We start from the raw sequence: 13,190 nt of genomic DNA on the forward strand, positions 1-13,190 counted from the left end.
GGGATGCCGACTCTGGGGCAGATTGTGGGCTGAGAGGAGTCAGTTTCCAGGGGCTGGGCCTGGGTGAATCAGTCACAGCAGATAGCCTTCAGGCTGGCTGATTCTCTGGGGGTTTTCCTCCCAGCCCCAGGCTCCCCGAGTCGCCCTGTTGTCAGGGCCCCTGGGAACAGCACTAGCAACCGTGATGCCGAGAGAGCCTTCTTCAGGACCAGAGCACAGAACAGGGAGGTGCCTCCTGTCTCATGTGCTTAGGAAATTTCTCTGTTCATCCCCTCACCCTGTGCGTGCCCCAGACTAGCTAAACTCATGGGTTCTCAGCAATTCTTCCATAAGCATTTGTTTCACCATTTATATCAACCGAAGCAAACCACCATCCAATAGAAAAATGCCAACTAGAGTGGTCCTCAGTTCCCATACCCATGTAGCACCTATGAAGGCACCTTCTTGCAGAAGCTTCTCTAGCTACAGATCAAATTTAAAAACCTTCCTAATGGGAAAAAAGGGTAGATTTTACCATTAAAAAGTAAACCTTTTTTATCTGAAAGGTATTAAAGCAACCCTGGAGGAGTGCATGGCAACCCACTCCAGTATTCTTGCCTGGAGAATCCCCATGGACAGAGGAGCCTGGCAGGCTACAGTCCACAGGATCGCAAAGAGTCAGACACGACTGAGCGACTAAGCACAAAGCAACATTAAGAGGCAAAGAATAATTCACAAAAGTGAGTGCTAAGACGCTTCAGTCATGTCCGGTACCGTTTGCAACCCTATGGACTGCAGCCTGCCAGGTTCCTCTGTCCATGGGGTTCTCCAGCAAGTATACTGGAATGGGCTGCCATGGACTCCCTGGACTGCAAGGAGAACTGAACTGAAGCTGCTAACGCTGTTTGGTGCTCTCCCACCACATGGGAGAGTCTGCTTGAGAAAGAGGCCAATCCAGAGGAAAGCACACTTGAAAGATGAAGATGGACAGTTCAGTTCAGTTCAGTCACTCAGTCGTGTCCAGCTCTTTGTGACCCCATGAACCCCAGCACACCAGGCCTCCCTGTCCATCACCAACTCCTAGAGTCCACCCAAACCCATGTCCATTGGGTCAGTAATGCCATCCAACCATCTCATCCTCTGTTGTCCCCTTCTCCTCCCGCCTTCAATCTTTCCCAGCATCAGGGTCTTTTCAAATGAGTCAACTCTTCACATCAGGTGGCCAGAGTATTGGAGTTTCAGCTTCAGCATCAGTCCTTCCAATGAACACCCAGGACTGATCTCCTTTAGGATGGACTGGTTGGATCTCCTTGCAGTCCAAGGGACTCCCAAGAGTCTTCTCCAACACCACAGTTCAAAAGCATCAATTCTTCAGTGCTCAGCTTTCTTTATAGTCCAACTCTCACATCCATACATGACCACTAGAAAAACCATAGCCTTGACGAGACGGACCTTTGTTGACAAAGTAATGTTTCTGCTTTTCAATATGCTGTCCAGGTTGGTCATAACTTTCCTTCCAAGGAGTAAGCATCTTTTAATTTCATGGCTGCAGTCACCACCTGCAGTGATTTTGGAGCCCAGAAAAATAAATTCAGCCAAGTCCCTGACAATTGTGTGTGAACATCTGGATCCAGCCGTACCTGAAACCAGTCCCCTAGACTTCTCAGTTATATAAATTTGTTTATTTGCTTAAACGACTTCGAATTTTTGGCACTAGCAACAGAAGAAAATCTCGGCTAATGGGGAGGAGGGAGATAATTCTAGAAATCAAGCCATCTGCAAACTGTTGAGTTCTGCAACAAACCTAAAGACTTGATTTCTCTCTAAGCTGCTCTGCAGTTGGACCCTCAAGAAAAACCAAAGATAGCCTCTGCCTGACAGAAGGATTCCTGGCTCTGCGGAAACCATGACATGTGTACAGTGTCATGACAGCCTCCTGATCTACTTAGACCCACTCTGCCAGAAATTCAAGAGTGAAATTTCCTCTGTACCCATCACCTGACGTTCTGTTTTGCCCAAGGCAACAAGATGCGCCAAGACAATGGTGAGAGGGACGGGGGGATGGAGGGGCTGAGAGCTGTTCTGCCTTGGCTGGATACGGGCTGCCACAGGGTCAGGGCAGGAGGTGAGCAGGACCAGGTCCCGGAAGGCCCTGAGGGCCCAGCCAAAGAGCCCTAGCTTCATGTGCTAAGAAAAGGAGAATCAGTGGAGGGATTTTTTAGGAAGAAGGTGGCAGGGTAAGACTTGTGCCTTAAAAAGACACCTCTGGTGGGAAGAAGATGCTGGAAGCAGGGGAGCAGCCAGAGAGCTGTGGCAATGGTCCCAGGGCAGCAGATGAGGACCCAAAGGAAGGATGTGGAGGCAGATGAGGCAAGGGCCTGGAGGGGAGGGTCTGGAATCGGGGAGCCTTTGCCTCAAGCCCCTTCACACTGGATCTAGGGTCCCCTCCTAACACCAGGCAGGGGGCCAGGAGCTGCAGACCTGCCTTTGAGCCAGGTCCTCTCTGAAGACTGAGTCTCACTCCCAGGCTCACTCCTTGTGTTGGGGTTTCCTGCCCTGCTAGAATACGTTGCCTGTGACCATCGTTACTTCCTGTCTATTCCAAAGTCTTTGGAAGTGATCTGGATGTCCCCATGGGCATTGCTATGTGAGATGAGGTGCCCCGGGCAGGCCAAATGGCCAAGTCAGGTTCCAATCCAAGCTCTGCTCTCCCTCCCTCCATGGCCCAGCAACCTGCGATGCTGCCCCAGGTAGGACAGTACAGATCGCACTTGTGTCTGAGTCACTCAGCTGCCTGAGTGGCCCTGTACCTTCAAAACTGCGCCCGTGTTCTATCTCAAAAGCCCCAGTCTTTTTCCGGGTCCTTTATCAAAGGGCCCACAAACCCAGCAGGCGGCCCTTGGAGCAGCTCCCGGGGTGGGGGGGGTGGGGGGCAGGCTTCACGTGCCTCTGATGCGAAGCTTAGCCAACTGCCTGGCCACTGAGGAGGGAACAAGGTGATGAGCTGCTGCCCAGCCTGGAAGGGCCAAGCCGTCAGCCCTTCCAGAGACCGAAACATGGAGCGAAAGCCCTTGGCTGCCTGCTGCCTGGAGGGGAACTCCAGCAAGACTGCAAGGATGAACAGCCCCCTTAGTCCATGCGATCAAGCTCCACAGAGTGGGCCGGGCACTGTGCTAGGGGCCGCTCATAACCCGGCAAATGAGGCAGGAGCTAGCCCTCCCCACGCTCAAAGGCTGATGACGGAGCCATGAGGAAAAGGCAGTCCAGGAACAAAGTCAACTGGAAATGACCAGAGATGGGAAAAAGGGTTTCTTTGGCTACTTAAAAATGGAGAAAGCGTGCAGGTGATGGCAAGCATTCAGGCGTGTGGCCAGGCTAAGGCATGGCGCCCCAGCTTCTGTCCCAGGGCAGCCTCGGGTGCCTGAATTCTTTCCCCCACAAGGCCGAGGGCTTGGCATCGGGGCGCAAGGTCAAGTTCGGACAGGTTTTAGGTGTACTGTTAAGAGTGAGTGAATGCAGGAGCCGCGGACCAGGAGTGACCTACGAGATCCCCAGGGGTGACCTGCGTCCTGGTGACAGCAGACCCCTGGTCCATTCAGGAGAGGGGACCACAGAGATGATGCTTGAATCCCAGGAAGGGCCTGTTCTCCGGTGGTGCTCTGATGTTTCCCAGCCTCCCTCAAAGGATGGGGATGTCACCTCGCTGCTGCCTGAGCCTCTCTCTCTCTTTCTAAAAATATAGTAGTAGTAGTGTTAGCCACTCAGTCGTGTCTGACTCTTTGTGACCCCGTGGGATGCAGCCCGCCAGGCTCCTCTGTCCATGGGATTCTCCAGGCAAGAGTACTGAGCGGGCTGCCATTTCCTTCTCCAGGGGATCTTCCTGACCCAGGGATCAAACCCAGGTCTCCTACATTGCAGGCAGATTCTTTACTGTCTGAGCTATAGGGAAGCCTCCTCTTTTAAAAATGGGGGCCATGAATTAGAGGGGGGTGGGGGGGTGAGGCAGGGCCTAGGAATCTGCATCTACCAGGCCCTCCAAAGGAAAGCTACTCATTTAAGATGAAGGAAGAAAGAAAAAGGATAATATAATTTACCGATCCCTGTCTACACTTCGGGCCTGGAGCTAGACGCTTCATTTGATCCCATAGATATGATGCCTGTTGTAAGAACCAGGAAACTGGGGTTCTCAGAGTTCAAGGCTACACAGCTAGGAGCTGGTCTGACTCCCTGCTGCTTCAGGCTGTGGTTCCTGAGCCTCGTCCAAGATCTCAGCAAACTGTACTCATTTTAGCCATTCTTAATGGGCCCAGCTCTCTCCTAAGACACATCTCTCCCTTGCGAGGCTGCATGTTCCAATGGCCGACACACTACCTCCTGCCACTTCAGGGCAGGGGCTCTGTTTCCAGTTAGGTCCTGATCACACCTTCCACAGAGCAAGCCCTGAACCCCGGACAAGGCCCAAGGAACCACTTGGGGTCCTTCTCCTGCAACCACCACTCAAGGCTGAAAAATCAACAGCAGGGTCCCCGGGCAGGGACAGCCAGCAGTCTTGTCCCCAGGAGCCCAGTGAGACAGGTCGGGAGCCGGTGGGGACATGCTGGCCCCTCTGGAAGAGGACCTCTGTGCCCTCAGAGCATCTCCAGCAGCTGGGCTGTGGTATGGAAATAGAGGAGCCCCTTTGCAGGGAACTACAGGGTCCAAAGAGGCTTGCAACAGCTGGAGAGCAGGGACGGAAAGTTCTGGAAACTTTGATGCATTCACTGAGACACTCTGTCACACAAAGACCCGGACAAAGTGATAAAGCGCATGGATGCATGAGGGACAGAGTGCAACGAAGGTCATTTAAGGAGAGAAAAGAAAGTACTGATCCCTCCGACATATGGGAAAGAAGGAAGTGAGGCCGCCCAGGCCTGAGAGGCGAGCCCTGGGGACTGAAAACCTGCCCAGGGCCCCGATGAATCCACATGTCCATCCCGTCCAGCCCTGGACTAGCTGGGATTAAGCAGGAGCATAAGGGAAAGAGCTATACATTGAATCCTGAGAAAAAGGAAGATGCTGGTGGGTCACAGTAAGTAGGAAAGACCCCAAACCAGGTCAGGAAATTTCCCTCGAGGTTCCAAGACTCTGCCTTCTAGTGGCATCAAATTCTTGTAATCACAGTGACCAAACTTCCGCATCCTGGAATGATCCACTGTTAGGTAAATGAGCTTTTTCCAGTAAGAGCAATTTGTTTATTCGGTCAACAACTATTTAGGGGCACCCACTCTGTGCCAGCCAGTGACCAGGAAGGACACAGTCTGCAGGACACAGCTCCTGCCCGCCTTGCCTGCAGTACATGCAAGCCTAGCAAATCCTAAGTCCAGTCTAGGCCTTTGTAAAGCTCTCTTCCCATAGACACATTCAGAAACAGGAAAAGTGGAAACAATCTCTTATGCCAGATGTTCTGATAACATTTAAAAAATATAGTCACAGCACAAAACTGGGGTTTCCTGAAACCCTTTCTGGGGTATATGAGGCCACAACACAGCCGGTTCATAATAAACTGAATTCCTTTAGATGGTTACTTTTTAAGCATGTCTTGTGGTTGAAAGTGCCCATCATGTACATTACTGACAACTGTGCAAAATGACACAACCCTTCTCTACTGCAGACAGAAGGGTGAATGTTCTTGGTTGAAGCCTTCACATCCACTGACCCGCATGTAGACTTCCGGGAATCTATCCATGAGAACTATACAGACCATGGACACAGTTTTCTGGACAAAAGGAGTTCACTGTGGTTACATTTACAGAAGCGGGGAGTCCAAGAAGACGGAAGGAGCGGTCACTCAATGAAACATTCAGCACTCAGGGAATCTAGCAGAACTGGCTGGTGAAGAGCGGTCTGCTAAGCGTAGACACACGTACTGCAGCATTATTCACAACTGTGAGGAGCTGGAAGCAGACACGCCCGGTGGACACAGAACATTAAACAAATTTATGGCCCATCCACTCAACAGATTATGTAGTCTTGAACATTCATATTTATGATGATAGCGTCGTAACATGGAAAGAACGCTTTATAGTATAATGGTAAGTAAAAACCCAGGGTACAAAAACATATTCCACAATTACAGCTACATTATCTAAAAATATTGAAGCAGAACAAGGATGGGGGGAGGAGACTGCATTAAAACGCCAACATTGATTGCACTGGGGAGGTACTGCCATGATGGACCACTTATATCCCAGATAGTCTATAATGTGGCTATACTACTTCCATAATAAAAATATGTCTCTAAATATAACCAAGTTCTGCTGAACCACTTCCCATTTCTGAGAGTCTAATGTCAGTGCATAGAGACTTGTACCTCGTTCAACTTGATTTGGTGGTATAAGATTGGGCCTTGGAGCTCCAGACTTGAGTTTAAATGTCAGTCTTTTACTTTTCCTCTTTGACTCATTTCTATATTTTATACCTATATACTTCCTGTAATTTTAAAAATAAAAAAAAATAACACCAACCTCACAGGGTTGCTATGACGATTAAATGAGATGTTATAAATAAACATTTATCCAAACGCACAAATTTGGTTCAAGATATATTTTATTTGGCCCACAGAGTGTACTATAAATGATTTGCACCAACATTCACAATCCTGAGATTTTACATAAAAGTGTTAGGGGTTGAGCTGAGCATCCCCCTCCCAAAAGGTTATATTAAGGTCCTAACCCCCCAGTACTTCAGAGTGTGACCTCACCTGGAAATAGGGTCATTGCAATAATCAGTTAAAATGAGGGCACAGTGGATTGGGGTGGACCCCTAATCCAATGGGATTAATGTCCTTATGAGAAGATGGCTATGCAAAGACAGAGACACACAGGGAAAAGAGCACACGACAAGAAAAGTAGAGACTGCAGTTGTGCAGCTTTAAGACAAGGAACGGATGGGGGGACAGGCAAGCCTGGCGTGCTGCAGTCCATGTGGCCGCAAAGAGTCGGACACAACTGAGTGACCGAACTGAACTGACTGAACTGAAGACAAGGAAGGTCTTGTCAAATGATACCAATTTGCCAGTAAATCACCAGAAGCTAAGAAGAAGCATTTCCCTAAAGGTTGGGATCTTGCTGCCAACACCTTGATTTTAGACTTTTAGACTCCAAAACCTTGAGCTAATTCATTTCTGTTCTTCTAAGATACCCAATTTGTGGTACCTTGTTACAGAAGTCCTAGGAAACTAATGCAGAGATTTCCTAGTCTCTCTCTCTTTTTTTTTCTTCCTCGTCTCTTGAATAACTGAAATATCTGACACCACCTGGCTCACTTTCTTACAGCAGCTGATATTCTGGACCCCGTTTTTCACAGTCACCACCACTCCCTATTGTCTCACTGACACCAAAGCCATATATCCGTGGTCATTTGGTAAGACATCTGCACGGCTGTTATCTTTATAGATGAGAAATATTTCTATATAGCCATATCTCTACCAAAAGATAAACCAGGAGAGTCATCTGGTTTAAAAAGGTGACCAGGCCCACATCTTAATGGAAGTGAAAAATGTTTGCAGATGTTAATGCAAACTAAGACTTTTTTAAAAATAGCAATTTGAAGGACTTCTGTGGCAGTTCAGGGGTTAAGACTTCACGTTCCAATGCAGGAGTGTGGGTTCTATTCCTGGTCGGGGAACTACGATACCACATGTTCCCTTGTCAAAAAACCAAAACATAAAACAGAAGCAATAGTGTAACAAATTCAATAAAGATTTAAGAAATGGTCCACGTCAAAAAAAATCCTAAAAAAAAAATATATATATATACCAATTTGCTCTTTTACTTTCCACCTTGGTCCCTGTGGGCATCTGAGTTTTCCAAGACAGCCTCTACTCATCTCACTGTACATTTGGACAATGTTTCTATAAAAAGGGCAAAACCACATTTTCCAGCAAGAATGCATTCTGCATCATTTCAAAAAAGCCTGAAGCTCCTGATTCTTCAAAACAGGATATATAGATGTTATAAACCAAGACCAGGTATCCTTTAAATCCTTCAAAAGGTCTAAGTATTTATGTTTTTAATTTTGGTCGCACATCCCCAGAGGTCTAAATACAGGATATGTCTGTAAATTTTCCATGAATAAATGACAGTAGCCAGGTCCAAGGCCTAGTTATTTATGTTGCTTGGAGAAGTAGTTATAACAGGTTTTTCCGCATCAAACTTGCAGAGACGCGAGGGTGTCTGCCTTCAGGGCCCCTCTATGGGTTGCTCACTCCCCTCCCCCACCCCTGAATACCCGCCTTGCAGACCCTGGCATGCAGCCAGAGCAGGGCAGCTGTGCCACCGCTAGCTCACCTTGGGAGGCTTCAGGCCCTTCCCGCGATGTCTTCTGGACCGCAAGAGCCGTTCTCTCTCCTAGAAGGAAGCACAACCGTTCACATCTTCAGCCAGTCTTCACATCACGCCTGCCGACCCACTGGCTCCAAGAGGGTGTAACTGACAAAGCTGCCGTGCCTACCTGTCTGCACCGGGCCTGGGTCGGCCCAGGTTCTGAGCACCCAAGGCACGGCTGCTTCTCAGAACTGACAGCTACAGAGCCACACCTTGAACTGGGCTTGACCCTCTCAGAAAAAAAAAAAAATGCCAAGGTTGGCCAGCACCGTAAAACTCCACCCTGGCTGCCTTTGGGGCTGGAAGCTATAAAACTTCAGGCGGTGTTGACTAGTTACCTACTGTCAGTAACCCCAACAGAAAATAAATAATCTCGTGGCTTCGATCTCACACAGAGCTGCGGCCAAATCCCCATGGGGCCTCCTCCTGGCCAGATGACACACACCTTGTTTCTCTGATTCTCAGCTTCTTCCTTTGCTGTAAGCGCTAGAACCTGCCCTGCAGGAGACTGTGATGACCTGTGGCTTCTGTCAGTAGAAATGGCACCCACAGGGGTAGTAGCAGGAGTAGCAGCGTTCTGCCCCAGAGGAAACCGGAAAATTCTCTCCTTCCTGATTATCTCCTTTCTGATAGGATGTTCCTATCCTCTTTGGCTGTCAGGAAACCCAGAGACAAAATTCGGTGCCTGGCAACAGCCCTTATGTTCCACCCATGTGTCCCTCCTGATCTTGACTGACGCTGCCATCTTTATTTTCTCTCGTCTTATCTGTTTATTCTTCTTTCGATCCTGTCATCGTTTCATTGGGTGTGTTTTTTCACCTTACATGGCATAAAGACTTTTATGTGTAATGAAATAAAGATGAATGGAAGGTTGAATGAGTAAATGGAGAGGGGTGGAATAAAGTCACGATGGAGAGAGGAAGGAATGGATGGGAGACAGGGAGGATGGGAAGGCGGATGGAAGGAGGGGAGGGAGTATAGATGGGTGAGCGGAAGGAGGGAGCAGAGATGGAGAGAGAGGCAAGCAAAGTGAATTGGACAACTTACAATCAAAGTCTTTTCTAGAGCTCTGGTCAATGGCTTTTCTATTTTTTGAAGTACTCTTTGCTTCTAAGATGCAACTAAAGTTCACTATAGATGCTCCCTACCTGGTCCCTAAGCTCCTTCCACAAAGAGCAGCAGAACTCTCTGGATGTCACACTCCACCTCCTTAAGACATACTCACACTCCTCCCTCCTTGATCTTACACACACACACACACCACACACACATATCTTAGCAAGTCCTTCAAATTCTGGTCTGATTATAAGGTTCCGGTTTTCGAGTTCACAGTCTGCAATAATAGGCTAAAAAAAACCATCAGACTTCTCCAGGACAGATCGATCACACCCACTCTGTAAAGGCCAGAGACTCTTTTCAAAAGAGGCTGATGCTGCTTCTTAAGGGCAGCAAACTCAGGAAAGGAGCTGAGCAAAAAGAGTAACCATGGAAACCGCTCCCGGATACCAGGTGATGTCGTGTAAAGCAAGTGGAGGCCGCCTTCTGGAAGAATGGAGCAGGAAGGCCCCATCACCAGGAGGAGCTCCGTGACACACTCCCCTGCCCGCCCTGTGCCCCCACATGCCTGCAGCCCTGACGCCATCCCGGAGGCCCATGTCTCCTGGCACCCCACGGAGGGCTTGGCACCGGCGCAGGCGCAGACATACCAGTGAGAGATCATCAATGACGTGCTGCTGCTCCAGCACCTGCAGCCTCAGGAACTCGATCTCCTGCTCGTCCCGTGTCAGACTGAGGTCATTCAAGGAAGTGTGCCTCTTCAGGGATGCCTGGGCTGACAGTTTCTCTTTCTGCAGCCAAGGGAAGGGAGGACATTGCAAAGCCGCTCATCCACAGCCCTGGTCAGGGACCCACCGTGCATCAGGGCATGGAGTGTGGGCTTGGGGATATGGGATGGAAGGATGGAGGGAGGGATGACTGCTCCCTGGTCCCCATACTGGAGGAGCGGGACAGCTGCAGACCAGAGCCAGGCTCGAGGTGGGGCTGACTGTGCCCACTGCCGACAGGAAGGGCTAGCAGGCAACGGGGTGGGAGAGGTGGACGTCTGCCCTGAGCCTAGAAAGCTTGGGTGCTGGGGAACGAGAGCACGCCACGTGGTAACAATGCACACTCACACCTGGACCTTCCAGGGAACAGGGAGAAGGGTATTCTATCTCCCGGAGCCTCAGTCTTCTTAGCTGTACAATAGGCATGCTTGAGACTACTTTGGACAATGAAATTCAGAGTATTCCTTAAACCATCAGCTGCAAGACACCACTCTGACCACAAAGACCAATCATTCTTACTGGAGCAAATGAAAGGCCCTGATTCAAAGCACTTGGAGCAAAACCGTAATCACTGACCCACTGAGCTGCCCCAATGTGCCAGGTCTTCTGTGAGAACCTTCTGTACCATCCTCCACCCTCTTCCTGACCCTACAGCACTGATGTTCTCAATCCCATCTCAGGGATGAGGAAGCTGAGAGAAGAGGGCTGGGCCTAAGGACCCCACATGGAGATGGCAGAGCGGAAGTGCAGACCCGCTGTCAGGCCACCTGGTACACGCTCCATCGGGCACAGATGCCCACAGCACTGTGAATACTGGGGACAGAGGCGGGGGGGACAGGTTGGGGTGAGGGGGCAGGTGGGAGGTGGCCCCGGAGAACTTGGGACTGCTTGGGTCCGAGGCTGGAGGAGCCCAGGTGGAGACAAGCGCTCTGGGTCCCTGACTCACCATCTCCACGTTTTCCCGCGTGAGGTTCTTAATCTTCTCTTCCATCCTCTGGATGCTCTGTAGCAAGTCCTCATTCTTCTTGTTCATCCGCTTGTTCTTCTCCACCAGGGGCTTCAGCTGGACCTCCGTCTCGCGGGAGCGTTTCAGCTGTGATCAGACAGGCACAGAGGGCAGCAGCTGTAAGACTCAGTTGTGGAGGCCAGCGGAGATCCCACCTGGCTGGAGCCGCCCCTGTGGGGACCATGTGGCCTGCGTGATGCAAACACCAGGAAGAGCCCACAGATACCTGGCTTCCAGACACAGGCTCCCACCTGAGCCTCACAAGGCCTCAGGCAAGGCAAGAGGAAGGGGTACAGCCCAACACGGAGACTCGGAGATCTGCCTCAGGTCACCCTGCTGGCAAGTGGCCTGAGGGGCATCTGCACTTTCCTTACCTCCAGGCAAAACCCCCAGAGGTCAAGGTTCACATGCATAAAGGTCAGTCCGGCCATCTAGCTCCTCCTGGCCAGCATTTCTCGCCGGGTACAGACTTAGCTGAGAGTTAAGCACTCTTCAGACAACAGAGGATCCCTGGGCCCGGCTCAGTGCTGCGGGTATGAGATAGATGGGATAGCACCCGGCTCTGAGCTGCTTCCCGAGTCTTCTGGGCATGGTCCCTGTGACTGGTGGGGTGTCCCTCCAACCTCTCATCTGGTCAGCATCTGGAGGGCCCTTCCTGGGCCCAGGTCCTTCCCTGGGGGCTGCGTCAAAGGGAAGACACCATGGGGGTGACTGTCCAAGAGATGGGGGAAGAGAGCAAAGATGGTAGCAGAGGTAAGAACACAGTGAGACAGGTCCTCATGGATGTTCCAGACAGGAGAGACACACTCTTAGGGGTTCAGAAGGGGCAAGAACATGGCTCGTCCAAGGAGCTTCATGGATGGCACTGGGAACACAGAATGTGGGGGATGGGAAGAGCTGGGCGGGCCTGGTGAGGCCTGATTTAGGGAGCTGAGAACTCTATCATTGGTTTCCACCCCCAGCTCACCACCCCTCCCCACCCACCCTCCTCTGGCCAAAGGCTTTGAGGCACAAGCATTCTGTGGTTGAATATGCCTTCTAGAACAATCCATCACTCTGACTGGTGTGTGCAGGCCAGTCCAGTGAGACAGAGACACGAGAAATGATGGTGGAGGGGGACACGGAGCAGGGACTGGGAGACTGCACAACTAGAAGCACCCACTCTTCTTCCTCCTGCATACAGTGTCCTCGGCGACACACACACTAGCTGCAGGACCACAGCCAAACTTTCAGCCTCAGTTTTCTCATCTATAAGATGGGAATAATAGCAGCAAACCCTGGGAGATAGTGAAGGACAGAGAAGCCTGGTGTGCTGCAGTCCATGGGGTTGCAAAGAGCCCAGCATGGCTGAGTGACGGAACAACAACAGTGGCAGTATCTGCCTCAGACACTTGTTGCGAAAACTAGATGCATGGGTATAGCTTCTGCAGGGTAATTTTAATGGATGAAAATTAGAAACACATATTTATCAATATGATGACAGTTACAAGACCCACTGCACCTATCAGGTATGTGTTCAGGCATCCCCTCTCCTTTAACCCTCACCTCGATCCCAGGAAGGGCTCCTTCCCATCCCCATTTCACAGACAACCTGGCCACAGAGAGGTGCGATGACGCGCTCAAGGTCACACAGAAAGTGCCAGAACCAAGAAGCAAACACAAGGGACTGACTGCAGACCTCTGCTTTGGGTCACCAGGATGTGAAAGCTAAGATGAAACACTGATGGTAGCCATCAAGATGTAAAACGTGCCTTGACTCATACATTGTACCTCTAGACATCGATCCTGCAGAAATAAAGGTTCAAGGGAGTAAAAGAAAAAGTGTATCGTCTGTGGGGCATTGTGTACAATAGCAGAGAAACTTGAAATGGCCTAAATCTTTACCAGTAGAGGAGTGGTTGAACAAACCATGGTTTGGCCACAGTCAGAGTTCAACACAGCTGTTACAAAGATGAAGGGAGATCTTCAGGCATTGCTGGTAAATGGGGTAATTGATACTCAAGGGGAAAAAGCAAGTTG

General features: G+C 50.2%; 1 protein-coding gene across 1 annotated transcript in view; it reads right to left on the minus strand.

Moving 5' to 3' along the window:
* JAKMIP1 (janus kinase and microtubule interacting protein 1) overlaps window positions 1–13,190 on the minus strand; it is a 148,515-nt gene that overhangs the window by 37,224 nt on the left and 98,101 nt on the right. The window contains exons 6-8 of the mRNA XM_065914058.1: window positions 11,112–11,258; window positions 10,049–10,189; window positions 8,307–8,366 (exon numbers count right to left, since the gene is read on the minus strand). Coding sequence (XP_065770130.1) covers window positions 8,307–8,366; window positions 10,049–10,189; window positions 11,112–11,258 — 348 coding nt within the window. The remainder of the gene's footprint in view (window positions 1–8,306; window positions 8,367–10,048; window positions 10,190–11,111; window positions 11,259–13,190) is intronic.

Source organism: Muntiacus reevesi, chromosome 22, assembly GCF_963930625.1.
Source record: "Muntiacus reevesi chromosome 22, mMunRee1.1, whole genome shotgun sequence".
Classification (NCBI taxonomy): Eukaryota; Metazoa; Chordata; class Mammalia; order Artiodactyla; family Cervidae; genus Muntiacus; species Muntiacus reevesi.